At 34.8% G+C, this 21366-nt stretch overlaps 1 protein-coding gene across 1 annotated transcript in view; it reads left to right on the plus strand.

Moving 5' to 3' along the window:
- LOC149775161 (dynein beta chain, ciliary-like) overlaps positions 1 to 21366 on the plus strand; it is a 315340-nt gene that overhangs the window by 255649 nt on the left and 38325 nt on the right. Inside the window, exons 40-43 of the mRNA XM_089944132.1 lie at positions 367 to 513; positions 3933 to 5393; positions 17644 to 17814; positions 18158 to 18280. Coding sequence (XP_089800258.1) covers positions 367 to 513; positions 3933 to 5393; positions 17644 to 17814; positions 18158 to 18280 — 1902 coding nt within the window. The remainder of the gene's footprint in view (positions 1 to 366; positions 514 to 3932; positions 5394 to 17643; positions 17815 to 18157; positions 18281 to 21366) is intronic.

A 21366-nucleotide genomic window follows, 5' to 3' on the forward strand; every position in this document is an offset into this window, starting at 1 on the left:
GAAAAATATGACCCATGATAGTTCAGTTACTTTATGTCTGGATTAGCCTTTTTCTAGCATTTGGCAGCTTATTGTAGAAGGCAGTGCATGTGCATTATGTTAAATATCATCCAAAAAGGTTTATTTCTGGACAAAATTGTTTTTCAGTGCGACACCACCATTTCATTACATGACATGATTTCGTTTTCACATGATGATGACATCATTGAAGAACTCTTATTTGTATTGTAATGTTTTATTATACCAATCAATCTATTCATGACAATTTACATTTTTGCAGATTTAGGGTCTTTTAAAAGTTCATTTGTAGCATGTACTTTAGTAACCATATGACATGCTGTAGTTAAACTGTTTTTATTTTGACAGAATAATTTGACAGAACTGAAGTCATTTGGTGCTCCACCTGCAGCAGTAGTTAATGTGTGCTGTGCTGTCATGTGTCTTCTAGCTCCTGGTGGAAAGATACCCAAAGACAAAAGTTGGAAGGGGATAAAAGCAGGAATGATGAGCAAGGTAAAGTCTGTGTATCATCACAAGACTACGTGCCATAACTTGTTAAAACCTTCATGCAGAAGTAACAGAGAGTAGAAAAATGTATTTTCAGTCCTGCTCTAATGTTTTTATTGGAAGTAAAATTTACTACAAACATCTGACTGTAACTATCCCATACAGCCATTTCTATTTCACACACTGCTGTTGAATGTATGTTGACACTGTTTCTTTGAATCTTTCTGACATAAAATTTCTAGGCGGTGATCAAAGGACTCGCTCATGTTTTGTTGTGTTGATTTGCTTTCACATGTTGTTCTCAACTGAGAATGTCTGACATTTTGCACTTTTTAGTAACAACTTTTTTCTTCATTGGCAATTTGTTCTTGTTACATAAGATGCTTAGTGCTTACATTTGAAGTGAGTTTTTCATGTGATCAACTTTCTGTTTGTTTTTTGTTTTGTTTTGTTTTTTTTGTTTTTGATACCTGCTTAACTACATTTGATAATCTCTGAGACAGCAGCCATGATTAATGGTGGTAATGATATCCAGTAATTATCAAAATGACAAGACCTAATATCTGAGGAACACACATCACTAAGGATAATCAGATTGTGTGTGATTTGGATTTTTAACTTGGCTTTAAACAGTTTTCAGTCATATCACTACAATGACTGCATTGTGGCAGTTTATAGTTGTATCTAGCACTTGGGAATCATACCACAGACATGTAGCATGATGTCCCACCCAGTCACATTATCCTGACACCAGGCCAGCCAGTCCTAACTCTAACTTTTAATGCTGAGCACCAAGTGAAGCAGCTACTTGTACCATTTTTATGTCTTTGACAAGACACTGCAGGGGGTTGAACCCACAACCTCGTGCATCCAAGGCAGACTCTCTAACCAATATTAATGAGATTTCTATCTGAAAACTACCATTAGGTGGCCACTCACAATGGGTAAATTTAACAGTTTTTGCAGTAATATTATGGCCACTAACTACATTAGAGTGATTGTCATCCTTGAGGGGCACTATTTACAACAGACTTGTGGGTGCCATGTGATTCTTACCATATAAAAGAGGTGGGGGCATTTAAGAAGATACCTCTGTACTCTCCATGCTTTGTGAGCAATCCAGGTTACATGTTTGAAAACAATATTGCATATTGATAATAACTGTCATAAATCCAAAATATGAAAGAGTTCAAGTATATTAAAAAAAACATTTGCAGTTTCTTTCAGTATTATATGAATTCATAGGGAGTGGCATTCTGACTAGCCAAGAAGAGATTGGTGGAAATCATAAAATGACGAAGTTGGACATCCAGTCTGAACTCTTTTCATTTACAACCAACTATACCTGTAGTTGGAGGAGAAAACTTTTGTAATGAATGGATGACAGACTATGTTTTACTGGTCCTCAAGCAGCAGAGCTGAAAATGTGGAAGATTTCTGTTACTATACTAATTAAATTGAAACTGTATTATTCTCATGTTAAAAAACTTGGCTTTCAGACTGAATGTTAATTTGGGGATTTTTCTCACCCTCAGCCTCCTGTGTACTTTTCAAATGAGAAATATGTTAAACACATATTGTTAATCAAGTTTTGCTAAACTTAAACAATATTATTCATAAACTATATACGGACATCCACCTTGGATGCAGGTCACCAGTTTGTACCCAGCCGAGTCATACCAAAGGCTAATAAAAGTGGTACAAGCAGCTGCCTTGCTAGGCACTCAGCATTAAGAGGTTAGTGTTAGGACAGGTCAGCCTGGTGTCAGGATAACGTGACTGGGTGGGACATCATGCTACATGTCTGCGGCTTGATGCCTCATTGCTAGACATTACTATAAAGTGCCACACTGCAGACATGGCAGCAATATGACCAAATATTTTTTTAAAGTTGCATTGAAATTCCAAATGAAACACACACTCATAAACTATATAAAAAAATTTATTCAAAATAAATTATTTGGAAATTATATATGAAAGATGGTTTAAATGAAGAAACAGGAGCATTCACTTACTGGCAATGTTATTGTAATGCAGTGGGGAATATAAACTAAGCAAAATGATGAACCTACAAGAGGTAATTCAAATATTTAAATATACTTACCATTGATCTAAGTCATTGTTATGCTACAGTTAACATTGCTATCGACTATAAAATTGTTTCTGTCCTCCATTTCTGTCTCTCCCCTTTCCATTGGTCACATGTGACACTAGAGAAAATCCACTTCTCTTGTTTTTTCATGGAATGTTGCCATATCTTCCTATGACGGGACAGATACACTGTTGTAAAACTGACAGACCAACCAACAGAATGAGAGGAATATGTAGTGGGTTGGGGAGAATTACCATAAAGGCATTTATTTTGTTATCTATCCATATGTTTCTTTCTTGTTGAATAGTTTGCCGATTTAAACAATCACAGTGGGGGGGGAGCAACCATCAGACATTTTAACATTAAACAATCTGTTTTTAGAACCATGTTATAGGTTTTCGGATCACTGCCATCTCACCTCTGTCTGCGTGAGTTCAAGTCTCAGGCTCAGCTAACATGGGTACGTGGGGAAGCCTGCCAGTAGCTTCTCGTGGGTCGGTGGTTCTTCCCGGGGTTTTCTAGGGTTCTTCCTCCACCAATTATACTGGCTGCCGTGTATAGCCTATCTTGTGCTGAAAAATGGCGTTAAACCCTACAACAACAACAACAACAACAACAACATGTTATAGGTTTTATATAAATAAATCTCTTTATCCACAAATTTCCCAGTATTTGTCTCTTACGCATGAGAGAGAATAAGAGATAAAATGGAAAGCAGAAAAGATTACGATGAAATTGTGTGCCATATTCAACTAATTTTGAAAATTGGGATTATTAATGGTGTTTTCTCATTTTCTTACATCGCTAATGATTAATGAATGGAAATTTATCACTGCTTTAGAGAGTATAGAATTGATAGCCTACTGTTGAAACAATGTTTATATATGCATACTAACGTGACATGGGTGACTCATAGTTTGATATACCAACAGTATTTGTATATCAAATTGATTTATACCAACACTTTAAAGCCAAGTATGTATATGTATGCTTGTATTTGTATATATGTATATAGTGTAGGAAAGAAGACAGATCACAAACATAACATAATCTGGCAACTTTGTGCTGCAAGCTTTTCTGTCTATAGTTTTAGTATATGTGTGCATTTGTATTCATACTACTAGGTGAATTGTTTGCTTAAAGCTTTGATATTCATTTGCATTTTATTCGTGGGGGCATATATGTTATATAACATATTTCTAGTCATTTGATAAATGTGGCTTTATATTGCAGTTTGAATTAGAATCATCAATTATTTATATACACTTTAGAAATAAGCAGTGAATAGTTCAATTATGTAATGTTAAATTCAGGAATCTGGCTTGTCTTTCAGGTAGATGCCTTGTTAGAAAATCTTTTGAATTATGATAAAGACAACATTCATGAGAACTGCAGGAAAGCAGTACAGCCCTATCTTGCAGATCCAGAGTTTGATCCTGATTTTATCCGCGGCAAGTCATTAGCTGCTGGTGGTCTTTGTTCCTGGGTTATTAACATCATTAAATACTATGAGGTTTTCTGTGAAGTAGAACCAAAAAGATTAGCTCTGGCTCAAGCCAATGCAGATTTGTCTGCTGCTAGAGAAAAACTCAGAATCATCACAAATAAGATAAATGCATTGGAAGCTGACTTGGCAGAATTGACGGCCAAATTTGAGCGGGCCACAGGTGAGAAACTGCGTTGTCAGCAAGAAGCAGAATCAACTGCCAAAACAATAGAATTGGCAAATCGTCTTGTAGGGGGACTTGCCTCAGAGAATGTCAGATGGGCAGAATCAGTAGCATCTTTCAGAAAACAGGAGAAAACACTTCCAGGTGACATCCTGATGATTACTGCCTTTGTGTCCTATGTGGGTTGTTTTACAAAGCAATACAGATTAAGCCTTGTTGATAAGTACTGGCTACCATTTCTGGGAACATTAAAGAATCCTATCCCACTATCAGAAGGTCTAGACCCATTAACTCTGCTGACCGATGATGCCACAATAGCATCTTGGAATAATCAAGGTCTGCCAAGTGATCGCATGTCTACAGAGAATGCCACAATTCTGACAAACTGTGAAAGGTGGCCTCTAATGATTGATCCACAATTGCAAGGAATTAAGTGGATCAAGAACAGGTATGGGGCCAACCTTAAAATTGTTCGACTAGGTGCAAAGGGCTACTTAGATGCAATTGAGAGAGCAGTTTCACAAGGAGATGTAGTGCTGCTAGAAAACATTGGAGAGAGTATTGACCCAGTGCTGGATGCCCTGCTGGGAAGAAACACCATCAAAAAAGGACGTGCCATCAAGATGGGAGACAAGGAAGTTGAGTATCATGCAGACTTTCGTTTAATTCTACAGACCAAGCTTGCTAATCCTCACTATAAGCCTGAGATGCAAGCGCAGACCACACTGATCAATTTTACTGTCACGAGGGATGGTCTTGAGGATCAGCTCCTGGCAGCAGTTGTTAGCAAGGAAAGACCTGACTTGGAGAAACTGAAATCTGATTTGACTCGACAGCAAAACCAATTCAAAATCACACTGAAGGAGTTAGAAGACAACCTGCTTGCCCGCTTGTCTGCAGCACAAGGGAACTTCTTGGGAGATTATGCATTGGTAGAGAATCTTGAGACAACCAAGAGGACTGCTGCTGAGATTGAGTTGAAGTCTGCTGAGGCCAAGAAAACAGAGATAGAAATTAATAATGCCCGTGAACACTACAGACCAGCTGCTGCTAGAGCTTCCCTGATCTACTTCATTCTCAATGACCTTAACAGAATTAATCCTATGTACCAGTTTTCTCTGAAGGTAAGATATTATAACCTTTATTGATATTTATTACTCAGAGAAATGTATTAGGTATTTATTTCTGATTTCATTTTTTGCAAAGGCAGAGGAATCTGTTACTGTTATTTCTTCACAAGGTTTCATTTATTAATTCTGTGATGTATTCTCTATGTGATGTCTGGGTTGAATGTAGGAAGTTCTTAAAATTGACTTGACAGGAATTGCAGAATGGATATTCATGTCTCTTTGAACTAGATTCTCACCACTGAAACTCCTGTTTCCATCAATTATTGAATTTCAAATGATTCTTTGATTGTTTAGATTTTGGTATTTTAGCATTGGGAGACTATTTATGCTTGGATATTTCAATAGACTTTAAATGCTGAAGCCAGTCTGACCGCTTATATACTACTTTATTTATTAATGACTAATCCAACCAAAAATCCATAAATATTTTTAGTCCTTTCTAGATAATGTCTAATTGCATATAGTATAGTCTGCTATGTAAATATAATAGGCATTGTTTATTAGTTTTTTTTAAATACTTTTTTTTCCATTATATTCTGTGGGTTATGTAATTTCATAGCTGACTTTGTTGAAAATCAAGTTCACTGAGTACCTGACCAAAATCATTAATAGTTGTTTTCATTCTGTAAACAACTAATACACAGCTAATATTTTCTCTGTGTATATGGGTTTAATATTAGGATCATTATTAAGAGAAGTAATCATAGTTATCTTGGTATGAGTCGAGGACATTGTGTTCACCATGTTCTTTGTTATAGTTTAGTAACATACTTCCGATTATAACTAAGATTTTATCTGGTAAACATTTGGGTCCTTCAAAAATGAAATTTTCCATTCAGTAATAGTTTTTTTTAAAATGCTGACTGTGACCTAGGTCACTGTCATGTAGAGGAGTAAAACATCTTTTTACAGGAAATATTTTTTATTCCTGCAATAAAATCTGAAGCAGAAACCAGTGATTATTGTGTCCAGTGTTTCATTTGGGCTGGAATTTATTTATTTAGATTATTTATTCACTAGAAAAACAAGGTACTCGTCTAAAATAATATTCTTGGAAATAAAGACTTAGAATTATAGTGAAATTCAAACAAGGAGATATTCTTGAATATTATTATTATTATCATTATGATTCAGCAAAAGATTGTTGTCTCGTCATTGCTATTCAGGCCATCACAGACACATCAACACTTCCAGCATTAGATTTATTTTGAAGTACAGTCAACTCCGCTTTTATGCATTGCATCGGGATTGTACCTAAGCTATGCATATAAACCAAGTATGCATTTAAGCAAAATTCATGTATATTTACAATGTACATGTACCTGTAAAATGGAAAATCATACAAATAAAGCTCATATGCTATATAAATGTGTTTCAGTGTATTAAACATTTACATATACATTTAATTCCACAATATGTACATATAAATTCAGATAAACACTATAAACTGTTATTGCCGAAATTATTATTAACAGTGTGTATCGCACTTTGGTAGCAAAATAGTATACAGGTCACTATTAGTTCCTAGTAAAGTAATAAGTTTACGTAAAAAGAAAGACATTAAAGTCATTGCAAAAAGTTTGCAAGTTACTTGGTAAAAAAGTCCATAACTGTTTTTAACACAGTTGTAGCAGCCAGTCTCATGGACAGTAGTCTGCAAGTTATAAAATCCATCAATCGATTTGCACCCATGTGCTTCCAGAAATGCTTTAATAGTATCACACTTTTAGAGGCAGTAGCAAAGTTTGGCGGCGGGACAGACAAATCGTTGGTAGACTCCTCCACATCCTGTAGATCAGAATCCTTTCCTTCATGCTGGACGTTTGAACAGATATCGGCATCACTGAGATTACTGTGACTGATGACTCATCAGGTGGTCATCTGGCCGCTGCCAGCTGGCAATAATTTATAGCTCTAGAGCCAGTGCACCAGCATTAATAATGCCTTAGCTGATGAACATAGAGGTTGGCCAGGGCACCACTCTACAATTTTCTACGATCTTTGGGATAGCAGTCTACACGTATACAGCCTTGACCTCCACTTTAGATGTCTGGTCCATGTTTATGCAATTAAGCGGTGTCAAATACGTAAAAAGTTAATGGTTGAGACCAACAAATTGAATGCATTTAAACGATTTATGCATGTAACTGATATACATTTATCCGATATTCATTACTATGCATATTAATGAAGGAAAAACAGGACCATACTTTTGCTATGCACTTAAGCGATCTATGCAGTTAAGCGATGTGCATTTAAGTGGAGCTAACCACCACTAAATTTATTCAGAACATTAATCACTAGGACTAGTGTTAGAAATTCTAGGATTATTTGGGATTTAATTGCAATACTGTAAGTTATGTGGGGTTTTATGGGGGGGGGTGTTGGTTTTTTTAACATTTTCTCTTTGTATGTTACGGAAATAAAATGTTTGTTGTATTTAACAAAAACTTGTTTTCACTCTTTTCTGTTACCTTAAGACCATAGTGTTGTAACAAATCCATCTCAATAAACATTGAACACAGAAGCCAAGCCAACCCTGCCAATAGAAGCCAAGTAATGTTAACTGTTTTATGCTCCTTTAGCTCTTTAGTAGTACAACCATATTCCAGTAATGTCTTTGTCCTTTCCAGATTATTACAAATCACACATAGTGTGTAATCCACTGATTGCTTTTAAGTTATTATCTGTTGAATTTGCAGTCAAAATGTCATGCTTTCCTGTTCAGTCATATTATCACAGGAAGTCTTTACCATAAATACACTACTCTAGAAGCAAGGTATAAAAAATATTACTAAAAATATATAAAGATTTCAAACAATATCTTCTAAAGAAAATAAAACACTAAAAAGAATGAGACCAAATTGGAAAATAAATATCCTGTCACAGTAGTCTTTAAGATTTGTTAAAATGATGGCAATGCACAATCAGATATGGCCAGTGTTACATGGCTGCTATTGCTAAAAGAAAAATACTTTTAACTACATATTGTACAAGGTAACTTGACAGACTTTGATCAAATATAATGGAATGTGTCCTTGCTTGAACACTTTTCTGATAGATGCAAATGATTTTGTAGCAGCATTAATACAGTTTCATTATATGTGTGAATTTGCATTCACTTGCTAACATCAGTGATCCAGGTGAGGTATGTCAGGACAACTTGATGGATGGCTTGCTTTTGGTTAAAGATGAATTTTATCAAATTTGAGGTAAGAAAGTAAAGTAAAGGCTACTGACTCAGAGGAGAAATGGGTTCAGCACAATAAATTGAGTTGTGCATCAAACTTTCTGGATGGCTTGCACTTAGGGTATGGAAGAACCATATTATTTGGGTATTAAAAGATCAGCAGTCAAGGCTACTGTGACTGGAAGAGGATCAGTGGTTGTCTGAATAATAACTTGAATTGCCCACCACCTAGACATACAGTTACCAAACTTTCTGGATGGCTTTCCCTTGGGCAAAAGAAGAACATAATTGACTCTAGATTTAATGTTTGAAGGTCAAGGTCACTGACTGAAAGCAGAAAAATGGTACTAACAGCTACCTCGCTTGGCACTCAGCATTATGAGGTTAGTGTTAGGACTGGTCGTCCCGGTGTCAGGATAATGTGACTGGGTGGGACATCATACCACATGTCTGTGGCATGATGCCCCACTGCTAGACATCACTATAAACTGTCACACTGCAGACATCGTAGCGATAGACTGAAAAATTGTTAAAGCTACATTAAAAATTCAAATCACACACACACAGATTCAATATTTGAAGGTCAAGGTCACTGACTGAAAGCAGAAAAATGGTTTTTTCACAATACCTGAGTTTTCCACCATTTACAGTTACCAAACTTTATCAAACTTCTGCACATGGAGTAAAGAAGTCTATCAATTTTGTGATCAAAGGGTTAAAGGTTATGTCAACTCTGAAAGGAAAAAATGGTTTTTACACAATAACATTATTTCTGTATTGTATATGTGACCAAACTTTGTGAACCGCTTGCACTCTGGGTAAGAAAGAAGTCATTTGATGTAGTGATCAGAATGTCATAGGTATACATCACTGTGACTGAAGGAAGATAAATTGTTTGCACTTAAGTACATTAGTTCTACATTTCACATAACAGACCTAGACCAACCTTTGTTGGGGGCTTGTACTTTGGGTCAGTAAGAAGCCTATCAGTGTTGGAGTTCAAGTATAATGTACCATTCACACTTCTCTACTTTTTATTTTGCTCTTTTGGTCTAATAAATTAATGTGAAGGCTTGTGTCAAACATTTAATTATCAAGACGTGAAAACAGTTTTTGAATGCATTCTTTCTTTAATTCCAACATGTCACAATAGAGTGAAGAAAAAGTCTCAAATTTTTTCAAACGGGATTTCTACTGGAGGTTTTCTCTTTTGGCAGAGACTTGTGTGATCATACACATGCAAGTTCAAAGACATGCATATCCTAGCCCATGCGACAGAGTCATCTAGCTGTTTTGCTACCCTTAACTCTTCTTATCTCAGTCTGGTTGTCTCATGCCGGTGGTCTGTTCATGCACTGGGAACTATGTTTAAAAAGTAGAAATCTCCAACAGAGTTGTTATAAAATCAAACAAAAATGACAAAAGATATATAACAAAAAGAAATTCACTCATAAAGCAACTTGAGGTCTCTTAATCTTTGTTAACACAACATACAAAACATTCTGAGAGACAGACATACATGCACACAAAGTTGGGCTATTTGGTATTATGCTAGAAACTATACCCAGCATGGCAAATTTTTCCTCTCTGTAACTTAGCAAATTTAAAGTTCAACATCAGTAAATGTTGTTAAAAGTAATTGGTTTTAAATAAGTTGTGTGAAACAATTTAGTTACTTTTAGTTACATTTAATGACACTGACTGGGAAATTTATTGAGCTTCAGATATGATAAAATTTGTGATGTTCTGAGCAAAGAACTATAACAGAAAATACTTTTCCAGACACAAGGTAATACACATCACTGGCTACAGAAATCCAAACTCTCTCAAGAGCATCCACAAAGCTGGCAACAACCAGAAATGTGTTATGTCAGACCAGAACTCTTCAAACTATAAGAAACACCCCTACCAACCCCACTTGAATCAAACATTGTAAGCAAATGAAAATTCCTGCACTTACCAGATTAATTCATTCATCAGTCCACACACTGTTGCACAAGATTTCCATTTTGTATAGCATTATACCAGTAATAGCAACACTTCCAGGACAGTGAATGTAAATTTCCTAGAATATGATGAATTAAAATCTCCCCACAGTCATTACACACTTCATTAGAGCTGTGTACACTATCATACCATTGCCTACCATATAACTTTTTCCAAATTAGAGCTGATGAAAGTTAAAAGTTATCCATATGAAAGATATTAACTGTTGTTATTTTCATATGACATCCATCGTTTAAAGTGACGATACAGTAATAATATCAAATGGTTTTATGTTTTTATTTTCTCATAAGTAGAACTTGTGTCTTTGAGTTGACTGGGCACAACATTGCCCTCATTAACATATTCGTATTAATGCGTGTTTGCAAAAATAGAACCATGTGGCTTGATATGCTTATGATGCAATACTTGCTACCAGTATGTAATGATTATAACTTGGTTTGGGGGTTTTTTCCCTGATTGTTTTTCTTTTCTAAGAGCAACATATATAGCTAGATTCTATTTCGATAATTATTCAGATTTTCATAAAATAGTAAAACTCTTGATGACTTTAATACAGAATGAGAGGTAATAATAGTACACCGCTCCCTCGATAACTCGTGCCCAGATAACTCGCGATCCCGCTTACAACGTGGTGTCTGTCTTGGCTCCCGATTTTTCCCAGAGAAAATGTATTTAAAATATCTTTAAAATATGCTGAACATGAAAAAATTACGATAAAAATTGATAAATTAAACCTTGATACATTGCTCGTTTTATCATCAAAAATGGTGATTAATGCCCATAAAAATATAATCCATATTTTGAAATTTGCAAGTTCTAAATAAGAACTAAATTTCAGAGATCTCTAAAACGCTTGATTATGCATATTTGGACGCCAATTTTTGATCTGGGATGCAGAAAATCACTGAGGCGGGAGTCCTCCGTACGCATGTAATAGGTGCACGGGAAAATTCAAAGATTTGCAGGTCCTGTTTCAGCCACCTGCTTTGTGGGAAAATGTGTTGATCAGTTAACTGTGCTGATATTTACAATGACAGAATTCAGTGACTGAAAGACTCTTTGATGTACATATATGTTGCATTTTATAAGAGTACATATAAAAAAAGAACATGATGCAATAGCTAGGCAGCTAGTTCAAATGCTTTGACTGGCGGCCGGGTGAGAAAATGTACTGATATTTAGTGATTGAATTCAGAGGCAGAAAGACCCAGTTTTAAAATCCTAGTAAGACCTCTGTTTCAAGATATCATATATTATGTAAGTTTTTATGATAAATAGTTGTCAGTATACTGTAAATAAACAGTCTGGTGAAATAGCAATCAATGAAAACTTCTAATAAATGCTAACAGATGGCAACAGAGAATGAAATAAACACCATTTAAACATCTTCCTGTGTGAAAGGCATGTTCTAATCCTTTAATTCCGTTTCAGTGTAAACATTATAATCACAACATATCCTGTTCATTGAAAACATGAAAAGAGTCAATCGACTGTCACATCAAAACCCATGAGTACTTCTGTGAGAACCTAATTACATGCCGGCTTTGTTTTGATCAACAACTTGGGGAAGTGTTTGTTGCATTAAAAAATCGATTACAAGAGACCTGGGGTGCTGGATTAAGGGTCTTGTTGCTGCCTTTGACGTAATGCAAAACAGTAACAGAGACAGCGACGATGATAGTGACTTCGAAGGTTTCAGTGAAACTGATGTCATTAATGCAGAGGCTGTTTGGGAGAAATTCGTCCAGACTCGTGGTCCTGAGATGGGCGTTTCTCTTGATGATATTTAGGAGTGGATTTGTGATGACAGTGATTGCCCCACAGCCGAATACATGTCAGATGAAACAATAATTAATTCTATAACGAACAAATTTGCAGCAGAAGACGATTCTAACTGGAGTACAAGTGTTGAAAGTGATGTAGACGCAGATGTTGCACCACCTCCCCCGTCTGCACAGGAAGCAATCAGATATTTTGATATTGCCATAAGGTGGCTGGAGACCCAAAATGTTGACTACGTAAAGCTCATGCAGTTGAGAAATCTGAGGGATTTTGCTCGGCGGCAGAGAAACCAAGAAGTAACACACACAAAAAAATTAACTGATTTTTTCAAAAAGTGAATTGATATTTGTCAAGCGTGGCAAGAACGGCAAGTATTAACTTGTTCTAATTTATGTTGTTTTAAATTTGTAGTCCAATTAAATATGTTAGTACTGATTAACCCTTGTTTTTTTTGTTTTCCATTTTACTTCTATCGCATTCAAATCTATCTATCTATATATCGTTCGATCGACACTGTTTCTCGAAAAGAGTCGATCTTTTGTATATAAAAAAACATCTAATTTAGATCAAACAATAAAGTATCCAATTCAGCATAAAAATTAATGACGTAGTACAAAATGTGTGAAGTGGTACACATGTTAAGTGAACAGAAACCACATGGAATAATGTTTTCGATGATTGCCTCAATATACTGTAATTTATCCTGAAATTAATGTTGCCCTATGAGGAAATAATAAATAAAGTACACTGTTATGAAGAGATATTTATTCAGTTAATCTCAGCACGATTATAAAGTGAGTATTCAACACTATAATCTGCCTACCCCCCCCCTTATTTTCCCTTTATGTCATTGTCAATAACTTTATTGGTTTTGGGCTTATTTTATAGGTCCCTCAATAACTCGTGCCTCACTTATAGTGTGGTCGATGTTTCTGGACCCCGATGTGCGCGAGTTATTGAGGGAGTGGTGTACCTGATAAATACTGTGTTTTGAATCTGCTAACTATATTGCAAAAGTGCAAGGTTTTTTAAATTTAAATGAACAAAAAACAGGGTGAGAAAAATAATCTGCAATTGTACCAAGGCAAGGAAATTCCAATTGTGGGTTTCATTTTTGTCTTTCCCTCGGCAGAGCCTCTTGGGGAGACAAATAATGTAACCCCTTGATGGAGATTTCCTTGTCTCTTCCACACATCGACATACATATTCATACAAGTAATACCACTACAGGAGGCAAGAGAAAATCATTGATTGTTAAACTGTGAAAAGTTTACATCTGTTCCATAAGGACACAATGATTTTATTTTAATTTTTACCTAATTTCATCAATATATATTTTCACTTCCTAGTATTTTGTCAAAAATGAGTGTTTTTACAAGATATAATACTAAGCTTCATGTTTTCACTTGGTCGTCTTCCTATGGCTGAGCACATTTGTGAATGAGTATTCTAATTCCACGTTCACCCAAAAAATTCTTGCAGTGTTAAATTAATTTCTTGAAATGGGTTGACCTGACACTAGACTGGGGCCTCCAGGTCTTACTCACGTTGAATTTGCATGCCTTTTAACTTTTAAATTAGTCTACCCACCCACACACCCTCTATTTGATATAAAAGACGTAATTAACATGGTAATACAAGCTTTTAATTCAGTGCAACAATGCGTCAAATAATTGCGCCATTTAGGTGTCAAAACACCATCTTCACTTAATTACATTCTCACAGATGCTTGCAGACATTGCCGTTATGGTAGATTGAGATTTTCATGTTTGAATCCAACAGGACACATTCTGTTTATGATCATTACACTTAAACCGAACTAAAAGATATAACTTAAACATGCATTTGACTTGATTAAAAAAAAAACTTATTTTATTGGTACATATTTATTAACGTGCTGCCTCAAGTAGGCATGAGTGACATTCATTGATCAAAAAAAAATTTTGCATACTGTTATTTATAGTGCACCAAGAATGTTGTTTGGAAAGAAATTTCAACAAAATACATTACTTCTTATTAAAAGTTGATAATTTCATAATGTTGATTCAAATTTCCAGGTCATATCAACCATTTTGGACGATAAAACGAACAATATATCAAGGTTTCAGTTACCAATTTAGATTACGATTTTCTTCACGTTCAACAAATAGAGTCAAATTTTTGGCACTTTTTTGTAAAAAAAGATGTGATCCACGACTGACCCCGCACTTTTAAGCGGGTTCGCTAGTTATGGAAGGGGAGTTGTGTATTGAGCTTCAAAATAATTAAAAAGCAGTTTGAATGTTGCAGTTGATTTCATGAACTTTTGGTTTTTCCAACCTCTGTTCCTGCTGGGTAACCAGTTTCATTCATGTCCATTGTAGGATCCTCATTAAATTTCAAGTTTAAATAGCACTTTAAGATGCAGGAGCATTGTCTTGTACAGATGTTGCTATATCATCATTTTGCTTAAGTCTAGGGGAAAGACGACTCTTCCTGGGTGGGTTCAGCTCTTTTAGATGCTTCCACAATGTCTTGGTACTCTTACTTTCATCAATAGCCTGTTTATAGTAGTTGTCTTTTGCCTTATCTATCAAGTGCTTAGTTTTATTCCTCCACTTTCTATAGCTTTCATGTCTTTTCTTGTAGAAATTATCTCTTAGGTGCCTAGTCTCATTGATCTCAGGGGTAATCCACTTGGGTGTAATTTGGTGTTTAACCCTTTTTGTTTTAATTGGGGCATGCTTGTCTAAGGCTGCATTATACATTGATACCATTTGTCTAAGGCAGTTTTGACATCAGTAGGGTTGTGAAGGGTCATCAGATCATAAGCTTGGGGCTCAGGAGGTCCTGTTTGTTGCCAGTTTAGAGTCATAGCAAAGCAAGGATGGGAACCATTGTATTACTCAGAGCATACAATGCAAGTGAGATTGATTCCAAAAACATTGAATTGGAAAAATCATCCTTTCATGGATGTAACCAAAACACAAAAAATGTAATTTCCTATATTAACAATATGAACCCAGTAAACATGCAAAGTGAGCAGGTACAAAGAAGCCTGTCAACTTACTGATTTGACTCTCTGATTATTTGTTGGGAGAGGCCTCTGATATGTTCATAATTTTTGATGAAAAGCAAAAAATGTGTCCTGTAACATTTCCAACCAATTAATATTAGTTTTCATCCATTGCTCTTAATTTTTAATATAGTAAGCAAGATTGGTGCATTGGTGTCAACCACAGTATCAGTTTAGTGTTTTAAGTAGTGTGGAGAATATTGTATGACAAAGATCTCATTGGTATACTAGATTACATCTTTTTCCGAAACCCTACAAAAAGTTATTTTTTTATACATAATACCTAAAAGAACTATCTCCATTGATATGTAAATAAATTTTCCCATAATCTTGTGTTTCAAAATTAAGTAACATGGGCAACTTGAAACAACTATGAAATGCTTGGAAAACCTTGCCTGAGATGGAGCACTATTTTTTAAATAACATTAAATTCTGTATCATGTATATTTAGGACAGTAGTTCGATTAAATTTCATTACAGCAACCAGAAAAATCTACTGGGCAATGAGATTTTCAAAGTTGCCAAGGAATAACCATGGATTTCCAAAATATTTCTTCCCCTTGCAGTTTATAATAAATTCTAATTATTGCAACTAGTCTAGCAGTTTTTGATGGATTGACATGAAACTTGGTCAATATTATGGTCATCACCAGAAGATGCTCATGTCAAAATACCATTTTGCTCCTGCAATTTTTGTTGCTCTTATTGTCCTTTTTGCCTTGTGCCTTAATGTAATGTATTGCAAATCTCATGGTATTAACCTGAATAAGATATTCGGTGTGCATTACCCCATTCACCACCTCCTGCTCTTTCTAATTCCAGTCTGAAATGCATAGTTAACTATGTTTCAATTTGAGATTCTGTTTATCATATAGTTTTTTATTGTAATGGAAATATTTTAGAGAGAAAGAAGATGAAATAATTTTGTTCAAATAATCCTACAAGGCACAGCACCTTTCATTTGTCTAGCATAAAAAATAGTCCCACCCTATAGCCAAAATCTTTTCCCAATTCTGTTACCAGTACCATCTAAAAGTAGAATTTTTTACAAATTATATTTCAAAGAGCAAAGTTCCTTCTGAATAAATAGATCATTAGACTCTAACAACATCATGTCCAATTGAAGTTCCATTTGATATCAATTTGTCATATTGTTTGACTCTTTCTGATGTCAGTCCAGCTTTTAATTGTTGTTGGATATTCATATCAAGATTAGATTACTGGATGCAGAATTCAGATTTGCTGTAATGTGCTTGTGACCAGATATTTACATTTTTTGATTAGGAACAAAAGATATAGATTTTATTTAGAGTTGGAGTTGTATTGTAAAAGAAGAAACATTACAGTATAGATTTTTTAAAACTATTTTACCACATAAAATTACTGTGGTTGGATAACATTCTGTCAGTTTCAAATATACTGCCAGACCCCCATGCCTGCTATCAGTTGACCTGTACCCAAACTTTTATTGGTTCTTGTTCTTGTTTAGGTTTAATGCCATTTTTGAGCACATAATAGGCTTATACACTGTGTATGAAGTTCTGTGGGGGTGAATTGTCCATATTCAGACAAACATGACCTTTTTATGCCAATTTTCTTTGGCCAATCAAATGTTGATAGTAATAGAGAAGACAAAAATGTTCCATAAGGCAGGGTAATTAAAAAATTTCCCATGATTACAGCCAGTCAAGAGACTACTGTATAAGAATTTCATGAGCAGATTTGGACCAATTAGAATCACATAAGGTGATATGTTAACATGTTATGATATTAAAAATATTAAACTGCACACACTATACATAAAGTGTACCGACTTTGTGATAATATAAAATGACATACGAGTATTGGGATGTAATAATGGACCCTGACTACTGTGTAATAATGAGGGAAAGCTTTACTGAAAAATTAGAAATATTTGTACAGAAATTATTGCTGTTTTTTGTTGGGCTTCTTTTTGTGGGTAATGAATCTATAAAAATAATTCAGCCAAGAAAAAATAGAACAATTGTACAATAATAATGTAAACCATGTGACCCCATGTAATTGTATCACCACACATATTTTGGATTTTACAGTTAAATACTTAAAACATTATTTAGGCTTTATATGTTGTCTCAACATCTTTTATAGAACTTTCCTAGAACACTTCTGTTTGGAAATCTTTTATCAGTGAAAATATTATCCTATTATCTGTATTTCTTCCATCCCAGGCCTTCAGCGTGGTGTTTGAGAAGGCCATTGATAAAGCAGAACCATCTGATGAAGTAAAGCAGAGAGTAATAAACCTAATTGACTGCATCACATATTCTGTCTTCATCTACACTTCCAGAGGTCTGTTTGAAAAAGACAAGCTTATTTTCATGACCCAGCTGGTCTTTCAGGTGATTTTTAATTATATACTTTAGACTGATCATATTATTTCAAAGAATCAGTGCATTTATACACAGCAACTGAACACAATATGATTTACTAAACTTCTTTCTAAGTAATTTTTTTGTGTTATCTACAGTGAAAAAATATATTTGGCATCGCTAGGTCAATTCAAGTATCAGTGTTGAAAAAAAATTATACTTGTGTAAACAAATATTTTGAAAATATTGACATTAATGTGATCTGCCAGAAAATTTTGGTGGATGATTACATATATGATTAAGTTATTGTAATAAAGTATTTTGTTCATTTTATTTAATCATCAGTATTGTAAATAATACAACATTCTTTCAGATTTTGCTAATGGCTAATAGCATCAACCCAGTGGAGCTGGACTTTTTGTTGCGTTTCCCTGCAGTCCCTAATTTGACTAGCCCTGTTGATTTCCTTAGCAATAACAGTTGGGGAGGTATAAAGGTAATAGAAACTTAATGTTGTTTTACTGTATGATGCATTTTGTAAAACATCTTCAAGATCAGAATGTGTTTTGTTTCATTTTTTTGTAATCCTTACAAGCATTTTTTTCTGTACTGATATATCAATGCATTGAAACAAATGTAAAGCAATGAACTTGTCTACAGCTGAAGGGAGTAAAAACATGGTACATCAAAAGATACCTGCTCTTGTTACCTTTGATAAACAAAAATTCATTGCTGTAGCAAGTTAATTCAACAAAATATATTAATTTCCATAACTGGAATCTGTGACAACTTGGTTATTTACTTAAAGGAAGGACAAGAGCATATGTTATGTTATATTTATAAGAATATTTTCTGCTTTCCCAAACAATTTAAGAGCATGTGCATACTCACTTATAAGTTGAGCTCAACTGCAAACTACATAAATGCAGATCTGCTGTCACATAATGCACTGGCAGATCTGGGTCTTGGCAGTTTGTTAAAAGAATCAGTAGAGCAAGCAACATTGACTGTGGTCATCAGGTGCATTATGAGACTGCAGGTCAGGGTCTGCTGTTTGCAGTTGGATTCGGCTTTTAAGTGAGTATATGTGGTAATTGATATAAAACATGCAGTATTGGTTTGAATTCAGCATCACTTTTTTGTCAAGCCCACATTAGTGAGAAGCAAGACATGGCAGTCACATAGTGTAAAACAAAGCAGAGCAGTCACTTATTCTGCTGCAGCATTGTCATCAGCTAATGTTTTAGTTGAGGTTTTTCATTTGCATATATTTCCTAAACACCTTGAGGGGTTCTTGTTATTCTTGTCATGGATCATGGTGGAGTTAAAATTACTCATTCTACAGCATGCTTGCTTGGCAATTCTATCTTGGGATCAAGGCCTGAGTCAGAGAAAGTTTGGTTAGGATTATTTTCCCCCTAAACCCCTTGTTATATTCTCATCATACTTGACAGTAATCATTATGAAGCTAAGACAAGTCATTCTTTGACATGCTTGCTCACTTTTTTTCCTTGGAGTAAAGGTTGTAGTAACAGAAAATTTGTGGTAGTGTTTTGATAAAAGTTTTTTAATTTGTTTATATGTCCTAAACCTCATAATGAATTTTGTTCATATTTGGGATGAATCATTATGACGCCAAGTTAATTCATTCACTGTCATGTACTCATGCCCCTTCTACCTTGGTGTCAAGGTCAAAGCCATAGAAAATTTGTGTTTAGGTTGTGTTAAAGTTTCTTCATTTACTTATATCTACGCCACATGAGGAATTTATTTCATACCTGGGATGAATCATGAAGATAAGACAATGCATTCTGACACATGCATACATGATACTTTGACCTTGGAGTCAACATAACAGTCCAAAAACATAAAGCTGTTTCATTTGCTTATATTTCCTAAACTCTTGATGCATTTTCTTAATGTATAGGATGGATCATTGTAAAGCTGAGACAGTTCATTCTGTAACACACTCTTGCCCATTGATCTTAGGTTTATGATCACAGTTGTGGCAAATTTGTATTAAGATTTAGGTTAATATTGTTTTCAGTCCATATATCTCCTATATTCTTTGATGGATTCCATTTATACATGACCTGAATTATTTTGAAGCCAAGACAATCCATGACATGCACACTTTCCCTTATTGGACCTTTGGTCAAGGTAATACGTTTTACACCAACAATTTGATTGTGGACTCGACATGCAGGCCCTTTCATTCATATTTTTATACTAAGGCAAGAGCATATTATATGCCTATGTTTTCTGACTGTTCATGAGTCTGTTGCTAATTTTGTTTTGCATATAACCAGTTAGAAGTTATCAAAAAAATTCTGTGTCTCAAATACTTTGAGGAAAAAAATTCTTGCACTGATGTATTGAAGTTAAAAGAATGTATTATAGTGTCATAGATCATCATCCAGTGTCTCACCAATTGTACGCTGACAATACTCACAAATTTTGATTCTTTTCCTTACTGGCAGCAAAATCTACCATCTGATGATTTTTTACTTTTTTTATGTGACTTTGTTGGCTGTTTAAGCTTGTATATACAACTATTGGTTTGGAGTGGAGAAATTTCAGAGGCCCCATGAAAGGAAGCCACAGACTTGCTATAAAATGCACTGAAATTTATCTATGGTTACATAAACAAATTCTTTGTCCATATTGACAACCATCTTAACAGTTCATTGTTATATCATGATCCGCTTATGTTGACATCTAGCATGAGCACTGTATATTGTAAGATGTGCGTTTTGGGGTTGGGTTTTTTTTTTTAGACATTTCTGGTAAAGGAGATCAACTGAACAGGGCATAATCTCATACTCGAGTGGACGAGACATTATCTCATAATCTATCTTTTGTCGGATTTTCGACCGCTTCCTCATAATTAATATATTTACTTAGACTGACATTTGTATGTGGATGGTAAGTAAAATTCCTCTTCTTTTCACTCAGAATTAAATCCTTCAGAACACTCACATCTTTTGTAGTAATCCCTGTCATCAGACCAGAACACCTGCATCTCTTTTGTCTGTTGACCCTTTCAGATGCATGCATGGAAGGCAGCATCATTCTGCTACCACAAATATTATTAAAAAAAATAATAACCAAGATCTTACTTTTTGCTCTGTTCAATAGGCAAACGATGGCCAATTCTTTTTTTTAGAAATATATCCGGATAAAACACTTTGCTGAAATTTGAAAGAAAACAGATTACCTTTGAAGCACCGATTGTTATGAAAATGTACTAAGCAAATGGGGAAAAAAATCAGTTTCAGTCATGCAATACAATTATTTGATGTTGCCGCCACAACAAGAAATGGGTATTTGTTTGGTTCTCCAAAGCTGATCTTTAGCGGTGACTTCAATAATGCATGCACCCTTCATCAAGGAAAGCAGACTACTGTCTTTAATAATAACAAATAACTTTTCTTCAAAGGAAGTCATTACCATACTTAAATTAAAGCAATGGAAACTGATGGATTGTTTCATTTTCCAACATGACTGGAACACATTTGCTGTGTCGTGAAAGTTTCATTTTTACAGGAAAAAGTTTATGCTTATGAACACTTCCAACAGTGG

The sequence above is a fragment of the Sinohyriopsis cumingii genome, chromosome 19 (genome assembly GCF_028554795.1).
Source record: "Sinohyriopsis cumingii isolate HCF-2022 chromosome 19, ASM2855479v2, whole genome shotgun sequence".
NCBI classification, from domain to species: domain Eukaryota; kingdom Metazoa; phylum Mollusca; class Bivalvia; order Unionida; family Unionidae; genus Sinohyriopsis; species Sinohyriopsis cumingii.